We start from the raw sequence: 13,277 nt of genomic DNA, 5'->3' as shown, positions 1-13,277 counted from the left end.
GACAACTAGCATTAACTCTATACTGAAGTGACGACAAACCACACAAGTATTTCTGAATTGATCTAAGAAAGAAATTAATTCCCCAATTCTAATTAGCAGACACCCAAACTGCTGGTGACCACTCCAACATCATCCAACATGAGAGGGATTTTGACAGAAATAGGAATGGAAAGAGAATTATTTTAACTCCTTTTGTTAAAATAACTTACTTTTGTGAATTTGACTGGAAAAAAAAAATTGCCCTGGGGCCTTGGAAGAGCTGTGCAAGCGGGAGGCCCTGAAATTTACCAGCTTCAGGTAAATCAGCCCTTGCCTTAGCTATATGTTTTCACAGGGCACTGAATTTCCCTTTTGGGGCTCTTAATACAATTGCAGTTGCGTCTTTCTCTTACATATTAGAGGCTGTGGGGTGGGGTGCCTATCTTTTTAAATTTACCATCCTTCTGTCCCTCATATCTAGCACAATGTTTGGTGCATGGTGAGCCCTCAAACACTTTGTTGAATGAGGTACTGAGACTGTTACCATTTTCTAATGGGGTTATCACAAAAGCAATTTAGAGGAGAATGTGCAGCAGTGATAGGCGCTACTAAGGAACAGACAAGGGGCATAAAACCAAGGGGCCATTCAAAATGCAATAAGTTACAGTGTTTCCATGAGGGGGGGCCATGGAGCATGACTTCAGTGTCTGAGGATCTATTTCTCATGAAAGCTAGTATTTCTCAATTTTTTCTGTGTGTCAGATTCTGCACACAGTCTGTGTACGTATTTCACTAATTGTCACAAGCACTTACAAGGCTTATATTATCATTATCAGCATTTGGGAAACTGAGGCACAACACAGGTAGGCAAACTGTCCAGCTAGTAAACAACGGTGATGGAATCTGAACCCAGCCTTGTCACGCTATAGGGCCCCTGCTTTCAGCCACTGTTTTTTACTCTTTGCTAGTGGGGTGGAACCTCAGGAGTCAGACTTCTGGGGTTCAAGCCAAGCTACATGTTTCACTAGATGTATAATGTTTAGCTAGTTACAAACGTTCTCATTTGATTCCCTTATCTGTGAGATGCAGATACAATAGTAAGGGTGCCAACCTCAAAAGCTTCTACTCAGATTTAAATGAAATAATATATTTAAAGCACGTAGAACAGAACATGACACATACAAAACAGCCAGCAAATGCTCACTATCATCATGTACATAGAGAATGGCCAGTAATTAGCCCAGAATCAGCATAGAACCCCTGATACCACTATGTAATGATTTTTCTTTTCTCACAGAATCACAAGCTATAACTACTAAGCAAATTCAACAGGATGATTACCCATGAAGTAAACTACCCTAAGGGAGAAAAAGAAAAAACCTACAAAATGCCTCGCCGAAAGCATTGGTGTCTAGAAATTATGCTTAGTGCAAATATGTATATATACGCATATATATAAGACAGAGTTTTGCTCTTGTTGCCCTGGCTGGAGTGCAGTGGCGTGATCTCGGCAAACTGCACCTCCTGAGTTCAAGGGGTTCTCTTGCCTCAGCCTCCTAAGTAGCTGGGATTACAGGTACCTATTACCAAGCCCAGCTAATTTTTGTATTTTTAGTGGAGATGGGGTTTCACCATGTTGGCCAGGCTAGTCTCGAACTCCTGACCTCAGGCAATTAGCCTGCCTAGGCCTCCCAAAATGCTGGGATTACAGGCATGAACCACCTTCCCTGGCCAGTGCAGTTTAATATTTTTGTTAGAGTCTTTAAAAAAAAAAAAAAAAAAAAGACACGCAGTATCCAAAATGGAGTTGTGTTTGAATGAAATTAAGGCTCACAGCTTCTGCCCCAGGAAAAGAGGTTGAAGAGGGTGATCAGGCTTAGCCAGGTTGGGAATGTAAGGGCAAACACAAATTAAGAATAAGAAGCTTAATTCTCCCTGTTGAAAATAAAGGAAGAGGTTTCCCCTCCTCCCTTTTCTTAGAGCATTTGCTTTATAAATCTTGTCATTGCAAATTCTTTCATTGTCTCTTTGAAATGTGTGCAAATCTATTTTTTTTTTTTTTAAGGCTAAGTAAGCCTCTTGCCAGCCTTACAATGCAGCAGTGTCTAAGGACCCTACAGCCACTCCTTTGCAAAGTAATAATCAAAGAAGATAGTGCCCCTTTCCTATCTCCTGTTTCTGTGGGAAAGTAGGAGCCTAACTTCAGCTGTTTACCTAGCTTCAAGTTGAAACCTACCCCGAGTCATAAAGATAAAATAAGTTAATTTTTCCTTTAAATCAACCCAAGGGAGGCCGAGACGGGCGGATCACGAGGTCAGGAGATCGAGACCATCCTGGCTAACACGGTGAAACCCCGTCTCTACTAAAAAAATACAAAAAAATTAGTCGGGCGAGGTGGAGGGCGCCTGTAGTCCCAGCTGCTCGGGAGGCTGAGACAGGAGAATGGCGTAAACCCGGGAGACGGAGCTTGCAGTGAGCTGAGATCCGGCCACAGCACTCCAGCCTGGGCGGCAGAGCGAGACTCCGTCTCAAAAAAAAAAAAAATAAATCAATCAATCAATCCAATTAGTTAATATGGGTGATCACCCTAATTACCAAGTGAATTTGATATGAACAAGGTGTGACAAAGGGTGCTGTCAAGTCCTCTTACTTGAGGACTAATTATTGTTCCTCTTAAGAACATGTATGAAATGGTTGTATCTGCTTGCCTATATAAAGTGTGAGATTTATTTTTGTCTTCACAATCTCTAGTCAATTGCCTGTGAGTCTACTGGGATGGCAGGAAATGTTGTTTTTAACTGGACATCCCCAATAGCAGTAAGCTGCAAGTAAACCCCTTGGCACCCAGCCCCAAAGCCATGTTGTTATACCAGCCTGTGCTGCTGCGGTGAGGAAGACCCACACCTTTCAGAAATGGCCAGAGGGTTACTCCATATTATTTTGGAAATAGAATAAATAGACTGAGACACTCTTTGACTGATTTCTGACTCACTACTGAAAAATATCAGTAAGGCCCACCTGAAAGGGAGAGTCATGCTTACGTCTGGTGGAAGGTGCCAGACAAATGATCACTGACATCCTTACAGGGCAAGTCTGAGTTGGGGAAAAGGGAGCTACGGTGAATAATGTTCCTCCCTCTGGATTTTTGCTTTTAATTTTTTTCTAGAGATGGGATCTCACTATGATGCTCAGACTGGCCTTAAACTCCTGGGCTCAAGCAATCCTCCTGCCTCAGCCTCCAGAGAAGCTGGGATTACAGGTGTGAGCCACTGTGCTAGGCCTCTCTGGTTTTTGATCCTGCCTTCACACCCCAAATTGTACATTACAGGAATTGCTCAAGAGTTGTGCTGTGCTCCAGGAACTAAGTCTATTCTATTTGGGAGCTGAAGGGATTGAAAGAGAACTGCAATGAGAAGCAAACCACCTGATGATACTGTTCTTGTCACAACTCTGTGACAAATTGGCTTTCTGCTGCTACCGGACAAATTAACTTTTATCAGCTTTATTTTCCTCATAAAACTAGGGTGTTTGCATAAATGAGAAAAGTGTAGAACTATAAGATCACTTGAAAAAAACTAGATTTAGCAGAATTGCTACAGGTAACCTGGTGTGCTACTAAGGAGGTCATTGTGAAATACTGTTAAAATAAAATAACTTAAATATATATATAACATATATATATAATATTAGCTCTTATGTATCTCTGGTGTTTGAATACTCTGTCTAATTTACATATTTTAGGTAAAAAGCGTCAGAGTTTCAAAGTGCTTTGCAATTGTTAATTCGCTTATTGAATGACTTCTGCAAGGGAGGCTTGCCCATGATCCCATTACACAGACTTATTTGTTCTCATTCAGTGAAGCCAAATCTTATACTCTGCAATTTGGAGTCTTACATTCTTTTATCTTTAAATTAAAAAAAAAAAAAAAAAAACTATGATCAAACAGCCAATATGATTCAAGCAATCCATTGATGTGTCAATTAATTCTATTTCTTATGCACAGATTAATTATATATATATTGTTATATTCCCATATAAAGATGAAACAAGACACATAGAAGTTAAATTATTTATTCTAGTAAAATATATAATTATTATAGCAAAATCATTATAGTAAAGTAGAATGAGCACTGGGACACAAAAATAGAACTCATTGCTCCTTACTATCAGACATATTCATAATAATAAAGATACACCTTGAATCAACACTTGTTCGCCACATGCTTCTCATTCACCCACACCCCACACCCCAACGACCTTCACAGTTGCAATCTAAGTAAAAGTTGGAAGAGGTTCAATGAATAATTAAGTTTAACAAAGAGTTATGTGTCTTCCATGTATTCATCACTATGGTGAATATGAGACACAGAAGTGATTTAGACAGTAGGAACACAGACATGTCTTAGACACCACCTCCTCCCTCGTGGAACTAGAAATGAAGAAAAGGAAACTCACATTTGCTTAACAACTAACATGTATATAGTATAGTATCGTGTGGAAGGAAAATAAAATCTGAGGACCCCAAATTCACTATGCCAAAAGGGAAAAGTTAAGCTCAGAAACTGAGTCATGAAAAAACTACCTTTCCTTTTGTCTTAAACTGACAGATAGCCATGTATCTCCACAGGGGGCCTCCCTCATCTGACGACGTAAGTTAACACATTATCTTCACAGGTATGGGACAAGAGGAGACTAGAAATCATCCCGCCACCCCCCCAACCCACCCACCCCGAGACAAATGCATATTTGCTGCTTCTTCTATGTTTACTTTATCTTATGTAAAGTGTAGATTTATTGAGCACGATATAAATACATCAACTGTTCCCTCTCTCCCCTCCTTTTCTTGTGCAACGTGTGGATTCACAAGAGTGTGACCATACCCTACCTCTTTTTTTTTTCTCTTTCCCCTCCTGACCACTTTTCCCCTTTAAATAGTGAAACCCTCAAAATCCTTGGAAAAATTACAGGCCACACATTCTACTGTGGCTTGTGTCTTTTTACCAAGCCTGTCCTCAACCTTGGCAAAAATAAACCTCTAAATTGATTGAGACTTGTCTCAGAGACTTTTCAATTTATAATCTCATTTATTCCTAACAATAACACTTCAAGGTAGCTATTATTTAAGACCGCTTATAGATAAGAGGTGACTGAGTTACCTTTGTTAGTTACCCATTGTGTGATCTTGAAATAATTAAGTCTAGCACTATTGAACTTATATGTTAGCTGAACATTAGTTGGAAATTAATGGCAGGGTTAATGGAATTTTGGGGGAAAGGACAAGGTAAATATTTTTAGGGTAAGGCAAAGGAACCAAAGGGAGAAACTGAAAACAAGTAGGAGAAAGGGATAACTGATAAAGCAAAACCCTGGGTAAATGAGAGGAGATGGGTATAAGCACATGGAGAAATTGATCCTGAACTGAATAGTAAAATCATATTAAACCAGAAATAAGAAGGCAAGGATAAGGCATGGGTACAGATTTTAAAAGACAAGAGGTTTGTCTTGTGATACGAACAGCAGCACTGTAAGGTCAGAAATTGTAAGGAAGTTCTTGCATCAATTTCTAGTAAGATATGATACCATTTTCTTGGAAGGAAAGCAGGAGATGATCAGATCTGAGGAGTTCAGCAAATGTGTTAAATAGCTCTTCAGAGTTATGGAGAAGAGATTTTCTTGAAAGCAGGAAAAGACACTGATCAATTGTATTCTGTAGTTCAACTGATATAAGAGTTTATGGATTGGCATTGGCTCCGTATTTTTGAAGATGGACAGATTTTACCCAGGTGTCTCAGTAGAGAAATTTGTTGTGGGATTGACTCATAGTTCTGAGTTTGTTAGGGCTTCTAGACAAGTGAGCTATGGAGCTGAGAGATCTCAGAGTAAAAGTACTTCTGAGAGCTACAGCTCAGTACTGAGAAGCTGACTGACAGCAAAGTTACTGAGCTATTGATCCTGATGTCCAGCCTGGATATGAAGGAGGATGGAAGGAGACTGACACCTGGGTAAAGTGGAAGGATCATGTGGCTGGAGTCCTGGGTGAGGCTAAAAAGTGGGGCAATGGAAGTGAACGTACAAAGAAGTGGGAAGGCCAGGCAGCTCCAGTTAGAAAGCAGGAAAATAAGGGTGAAGAAGCTTCTGATGATGTGAAGATCAAAAGTGTAGCCAACCGAGAGGGCGGTATGTGTGGAGTAGAGGTGAAAGTCACAGAAGCTGAGACAGTTGAAGAATGGTGAGCCTGGAGTGAGTTTTCAGCATAGTTGAGAGTGATGGCAAGAGTTGAGATGGAGCAAAATCTCTCACATATGTGACAGTGTCCTTAATGAATATGGGCAACTGACATGGTCATACCTGCAGTAGGTAATAGAAAAAGAAGGTCTAGAGGGTGGATAGTTACACGAAATGATCCTGACCAAGGAGAGGTTTTGCAAAGTAGGAAGAGTAATACATTAAAATGGAAGGTAAAGTTTAGGGGGAAGTAGTAACCCTAGTGGCCCATAGCTGTGGTGGATATGAGTGGGAGAGGCATTGGAGCAAACTAGCCTAGAATCTGTCATGGGAAGCTGTGGTCTAGGGTGGCAGCAAAGTTTCATTTAAGGCAAGATGTAAAGGGAAGATTCTGTCAATACTCTGAAGATGTAGAAGAGTTTGTTTATACCATGACAGAGGTGAGAAGAGATGCCAGCAAGGTACAAGAAGCAGGGAGCATGGAGCAATAAGCAGACCAATTTGCTACTAAAAGCAAACCCTATTTGCATCATGCTCCTCTTTTCAATTTTTTTCTGGGCTCTGATTATTAGACCTGCGTTGTTACCAAGCAACAGATAGAAATCGTGGGGTCTCAGTTTTCCTTCATCACTCTGCCACTACCGTCTTTCATCCTGACAATCAGACAATAAGTTGGGCTAAGTTATAGTGTTTCCCAGTCGGGAAGAACTGGGCCTGATACAGGAAGGAGGTGGCTTTACGCAGAAGGAGCTGTAGAACCCTGCCACCATGCAACAGCTGGAACAAGACAGTACTTACAGGGCTGCCTTCTGAGGAGGCTGAACAAGAGGAGAGTGGAAAGTAAATTTGTATGAGGGAGAGTTTATTGATTTGAGAGCAGTCTCCAGGGAGAGAGTATCAAACATTCTGGCAAGGACTCAGGGAAACATTGCTATTATGCTTCTATGACGGCTCTTAGGAGTTTGTGGAAAAGTGGTGGCCCACACTAAGAGAAGTAAAAATGCCACAGCTGCCATGGCAGATGGTGGAACCAGGGATCAAACTGCTCAGGGAAATGGGTATGCTAGAGTGGCCATACCATGTAAGGCTGAAAACCCCCAGATGTCACAATTCCAGTTGAGATGTGCCATTTATTAAAGAGACATGGAATTCTCTGGTGAGAAGGGCACCAGCATCACTGAGAAGCTGAGTGGTAAGTATCCTCTGTAGGTCATTGTTGATGATCAAACATGCTGTTATGGAATTGAGTTCACAGATAGGAAGGGGAATAATAGAATCCTGAAATAATAGAGGCCAGCTGCTGGTACTTAACCATCAGAATGGTATAATTATCCTGAGTGGCAAGATGGAAGTGGCAGCAGAGCTCTTGACCCAGAGTGAGCTTAAAAGATGCTTAATAGAATAAGGCACCCTTATGGGGAAAGACAGCTAACCAAGAGTATACTCAATCTGTTCAGTGAACAGGTAACAAGAATGGAAGACACAAGGCTCAGAGAAGCAGCCTCAATAGAAAGTCACAGTCTCTTTCTGAATTTCATGACCTGAGCCACTTTACCAATCCAGAACCCATTGACTGGTGGAGAGGCAGGACTGCCAGGAGGAAGGACCCTGCAATCCCATAGCAAGAATATATGGTAATAACTTCCCCACACCCCACCCTACTCTCAGTCTTTCCCTTAAGGGACCTATAGCCATTCACTTGGAAAATCATACACTGAGGAAAAGAGAATGCCCACATACTTGGAGGGCTGTGGGACATGATCATTATTAATACACATGAACCCAAAATAGTACGGCTCCTGGTTAAAGCAGAGGTATTCAGAAGCCAGAGAGTTAAGGGAGTCCTTGTCCAGGTCTGGCACACAGTGGGTCCACTGAATACACAGACCTACGTGGTAGTCATTTCCCTAGTTCCCAAATATATAATCAAAATGAACATACTTGGTAGTTCTTACAATACTCACATCAGCTCCTTGGCCTATAGGGTAAGAGCTATCAACGTGGGCAAGGCCAACAGGGAGCAGCCTCTGAAATTGTACAGCCATGACAGTGAGCAAAAACAATATAGAGGAATGATAGATATTAGTGCTTTCTTTTTGGCTCCCTTTATATCTCCATTTAATTCATCATACTTGACCTACAGAAGCCTGACAGTTCCTAGAGAATAAACAGCTGACTACTGCAATCAACAAAGTAATAACCCCAATTAGAGCTACCGTACCAGATGTGAAATCTTTACAAGAGCAGAGCAACATGACCTTAGGCAACAGGTTTGGGGTGTTTGATATGATGACATGTGTTTCCCCAACCTTATCAGAAAGTAGAATCCAAAAGTGCTCATATTTAATTAGAACAAATACTAGAAAATATTTGCAGTGTTGACCCAGAGCTATCATATTTAATTAGAACAAATACTAGAAAATATTTGCAGTGTTGACCCAGAGCTAAGTTATATCTCCTTAACCTCTAGCATAATGTAGTCCCAAGAGACCTGAAGTGTCTGGACATGCTGCAGAACATCCCACTGTTCTACTACAGTGATGGTATTATGCTCGCCAGATTGGATGAGCAAGGATTTGGCATACAGGTTGGAGGCGTTGGTGAGATACGTATACCTCAGAGTGTGGAAGAAAATTCCTGCAAAATGTTGATGCTTCACTAAATCAGTGAAATTTAGGGATTCGATGATGCAGGGCATACTTTTGTGTGTCCTACTTAAGAAAGATCTGCCTACTTTGAAATCATGTTTTCTTCCACCAATATTTATTGTTTTACTTTCATATTTAAATTATGATTCATCTGGAATTTAGATGAATTCTAATTCATCTAAATGAATTAGGGGGATCAGTCTTCATTTCTTGTGTTATGTGAACACATTTTTTGTGTCATGTTAATAAACGGGATCATTAATTTGTGGGGTGGGGTGGGGGCACATGAGACTTTCCTTTGTTGCCTTGTAATCACCTTTGAAAAACCAAATTACCTTATGTGTCCACTTCTCTTAGGTCCCTCTATTCTGACTCATTTGCCTGTTTTCTATTCTGGTACCAAGCAGACACTAACTTAATTTTATAATAGATCTCAGTATTTCATAATTCAAATACTCCAGCTTTGTTCTTCAAAATTGCCTTGGCTATTCTAGGCATTTGCATTTCCATATAAATGTTAGAATCTGCTTATCCATTTCTACTCCAAAAAAGCATTTGAGACATTACTGAAGTTATATTGAATCTATAGATCAATTTTGGAGGAAATGACATCTTAACAATCTGTGAACATGATCCATTATCCTTGCATTTATTTAGGACTTTTAAAACTTTCCATTGGCCGGGCGCAGTGGCTCACGCCTGTAATCCCAGCACTTTGGGAGGCCGAAGTGGGCGGATCACAAGGTGAGGAGATTGAGACCACGGTGAAACCCCGTCTCTACTAAAAATACAAAAAATTAGCCGGGCGAGGTGGCGGGCACCTGTAGTCCCAGCTACTCAGGAGGCTGAGGCAGGAGAATGGCGTGAACCCGGGAGGCGGAGCTTGCAGTGAACCCAGATCGCGCCACTGCACTCCAGCCTGGGGGACAGAGCGAGACTCCGTCTCAAAAAAAAAAAAAAACTTTCCATCAATAATGTTACGTAGTCAATAATATTTTGTATTACATATTTTGATCGATGTATTACCAAGTACTTGATTATTTTGGTGCCATTATAATCATACATGTAATTTTCTATTTATTTTCTGGAATAAAAGTATACAATTAAATTTTGTATGTAGATATTATATCCAGAACCTTATTAAGTTGATTTATTAATTAGTTTGCCAACAGTCTTTTTGATTTTCAATATAGGCAATCATGTAATTTGTGAATAATGACTGTTATTTCTTCCTTTCCAAACTTAATGTCTTTTGTTACTTTTTCTCCTTTATTGCATTGGCTAGAGCATCTAAAGCCATGTTGAAAATAAGTGGTAAGAGCAGGTACGTCCTTGTTTCAATACTGATGTCATGGGGAAATGTTCAATAATTTACCTTAAGTATAACGTAAGCTGTAGTTTTTTTGTAAATGTCCTTTATCAGATCATGGATGTTTTCTCTATTCCTACTTTGCAGAGAGGTTTTTAATCATAAATGGGTGTTGAATTTTATCAATTTCTTTGCAACTATCAAGATAATCATGATGTTTCTCCTATTTAAAAATTATTCTGATGAATTACATTTATTTTTTTCCCCAATGTTAACCTATCCTTTTGTTTCTGGATAAATCCCTCTTAGTTATGATTATTCTTTTTATAATACTACTTGATTCAATTTGCTAACACTGTGTTTAGGATTTTGCATCTGTGATGATAACAGAGATTGGTAAACCAGTTTTTTTTGTTTTTTTTGTGTGTTTTTTTTTTTTTTGGTGACAGGATCTTGCTCATACTGCCCAGGCTGGAGTGCAGTGGCACATGATCATGGCTCACTGCAGCATTGAACTCCTGGGCTCAAATGATCCTTCTGCCTCAGCCTCCTGAGTAGCTGGGAATACAGGAGCATGCCACCATGCCCTGCTAATTTTAAATTTGTTTATAAAGACAGGGTCTTGCCAAGTTGCCCCCTGGCCTCAAGTGATCCTCGCATCTTGGCCTCCCAGACTGCTGGGATTAAAGGCGTGAGCCACGGTGCTGAGCCTAAACGAGCCTTTTGAAAGTGACTTCCCCCCGCCCATTACAGAATGCTTTTGAAAGCCAAAATGTATGTGATCAGGAGTGTGCTCTCAGATGTTTATTTGGTAGTGCGCAGGATGTAGCCTACATTATGGGGGACGTGGGTGGTGATGGGTTAGGAAGCTACTGGAATTAGGAGGAGAGCTTGAACCAGCTTGAGACAAGTGGAAATGGAAAGGAAGGGTATTAAATACAGGAGACTGCCCAGTAGTTAGCATGTGATGAGATGAAACGGTGGCATTATGAAATAAAGATGTTAGAACAAGTTGATTTGAACTTAGAAAAGAGTAAAAATAATGAGTTTACTTTCAGGTGAAATCCTTATCTTCGTCATTATTCTCACCATCCCTAGAATCCAAAAGAACACCTGCAATTTAAGAAATTGCAAATGCACGAAACTACATAACTGGTCAGTATTTTAATGCATTTAATTAAAAACGTTCCTTATGTTGCTTTGGAGTTAGTTTTTAAAATTCTTTTCGTTCATAATCAGGAAAGGTAGTAACCTTATACTCAGCAACACCTTAGAAACTACCCTTTTAACGCAGCACATTTCAATACCGATTTGCTGTTCCTTGACCAACCACCAGGTGACGGCCAAGCGCCCAAGTCGCACTCCCGCCTGATCCAAGGCAGCCTGCGTGGCTCCCGGGAGCGCGCACGTCCCGGAGCACGTGCCGACCGCAGGCGCAGTATCCGCGCTCGTGTACCAGTCCCGGTTACGCGGTTGCACGTCGGCCTGAGCCCTGAGGAGCCGGACCCATGTGGAAACTGCTGCCCGTCGCGGGTCCGGCAGGAGGTAAGGGCGGAAGGGAAGCCTCAGGGCCCATTTTCCCGGTAGCGACTGCCTCGGGGGAGGTCCTGCGGGTGATGATTCCTGCGTCGCGTCCGTTCCCGCTCGGGGACGCTGCGGAAGCGGTCGCAGAAGCGGCGAGTTCGCTGTATGGCAAGCGCGTATTCCCGGCGGCGAGGCGGCTGTGAGCCGGAATACAGCGCGGGCGGTGCGGCGATTGCTGCGCCCCCTGGTGGCCGTCCTCCGTACCCCTCCCCCGACACCCTCTCCCTCCCAGCCTCGACGCGGCGAGGTTGCAGCGCCCGGGGCTGGATGGCCTGCAGGTGAGCGGCAGCCGGCGCCTAGTGGGAACCCCCGGCAGGAAGTTAGCATGGGCGGACCACACGGGAGCCACACATGACTTTTGTGAAGAACTACTGGACAGTTTGGGGAAATGTCTAGCACGAGAAGGCTTACTTTCAGTTTTGTTTCAGACTCCTTTTCCACAATGTCATCAGAACAACGGGAAAAGTCGATTTTTTTCTCCTTCATTTCCAGCGGTGTGAAATGTAATCACATGTTAATGTGGTGGGTGTGAAGGGTCTTGTCCTCGGGAAGTTTACGTGATGATTAGCAAAGATCTATGTAGAGACTAAATGGACTGGCAGGGTAGGAGAGTGTGGAGACGGCCAAACTAAATAAATATTATACTGTGAAGACTCACAGGTCAAGGCGTCCCTGGAGACCTGGCTCTCCTGGACTCCTTACTCTTTATCTGCCCTAATCGCTCTGCCACTTGGGTAACGAAATCACGCTCCCAGATGGAACTCCGCATGTCTCCAATATATATACTGTTACTCTAACAACTTATGATTTACAGCAATTTTAAAAGAAACTGATAACCCTTTCCCACTGATGGGAGATGCTCTCTTTAAGATAAAAACAAAATTGCGAAAAATGTACACGTGCATCTTAGTCTGGACTTTGTTGCGTTGGTCTGTGGTGTTCACTCCAGGTCCAATACCATACTTTTAGTTTTATGACATATTTTGCCATCTGGTAGGGCAAGCTCTTATAATATTATTCACATTTTTCTTTACTATCTTTGTTTTGTTTTGTTGTTTTGTTTTTTTGAGACGGAGCCTCACTCTGTCACCGAGGCTGGAGTGCAGTGGCACTGTGTCGGCTCATTGCACCCTCCATCTCCTGGGTTCAAGCAATTGTCCTGCTTCAGCCTCCCAAGTAGGTGGGATTACAGGCTTGAGTACCTTTTTTATGGTTTCCAGATATTTTTGTTTATCAAGTTCCAAACATAATATTGTGATTGTTGCTAGGTAATACATTAAGTTTTTAAGTTAATTTGAGGGAACATTGACTTCTTTCAGCGTTGTTTTCCCTTTAGAAAAACGATGTAGCCTTCTATCTAGATAACCTTTTTTTTTCTCTTTTTTATTGTGTTTTAAATTTTGTTGTTGTTACTTCTGAAACACCATAGTTAGATAACCTTTGGTATCCTTCAGTGAGGCTTTACTGAAAACACAAGTTTGACATATATAAAGTTGAGTAACATTTGAATAACAAAATAAAGATGTTTTAT

At 41.5% G+C, this 13,277-nt stretch overlaps 1 protein-coding gene across 3 annotated transcripts in view; it reads left to right on the top strand.

Moving 5' to 3' along the window:
- Window positions 1-11,498: 11,498 nt before the first annotated feature.
- Window positions 11,499-13,277, top strand: part of NBN (nibrin) — a 53,248-nt gene continuing 51,469 nt past the window's right edge. Inside the window, exon 1 of one of the 3 annotated variants that reach the window (XM_033203382.1) lies at window positions 11,499-11,707. In XM_033203382.1, coding sequence (XP_033059273.1) covers window positions 11,671-11,707 — 37 coding nt within the window. In that variant the 5' untranslated portion in view covers window positions 11,499-11,670. Of the gene's footprint in view, window positions 11,708-11,838; window positions 12,025-13,277 lie in introns of those variants that run through there. The other 2 variants (XM_033203383.1, XM_033203384.1) reach the window with 2 other exon arrangements.

This window comes from Trachypithecus francoisi, unplaced genomic scaffold, assembly GCF_009764315.1.
Source record: "Trachypithecus francoisi isolate TF-2019V2 unplaced genomic scaffold, Tfra_2.0 Lachesis_group7, whole genome shotgun sequence".
NCBI lineage: Eukaryota > Metazoa > Chordata > Mammalia > Primates > Cercopithecidae > Trachypithecus > Trachypithecus francoisi.
This window is presented reverse-complemented; position numbering and strand designations above follow the sequence as displayed.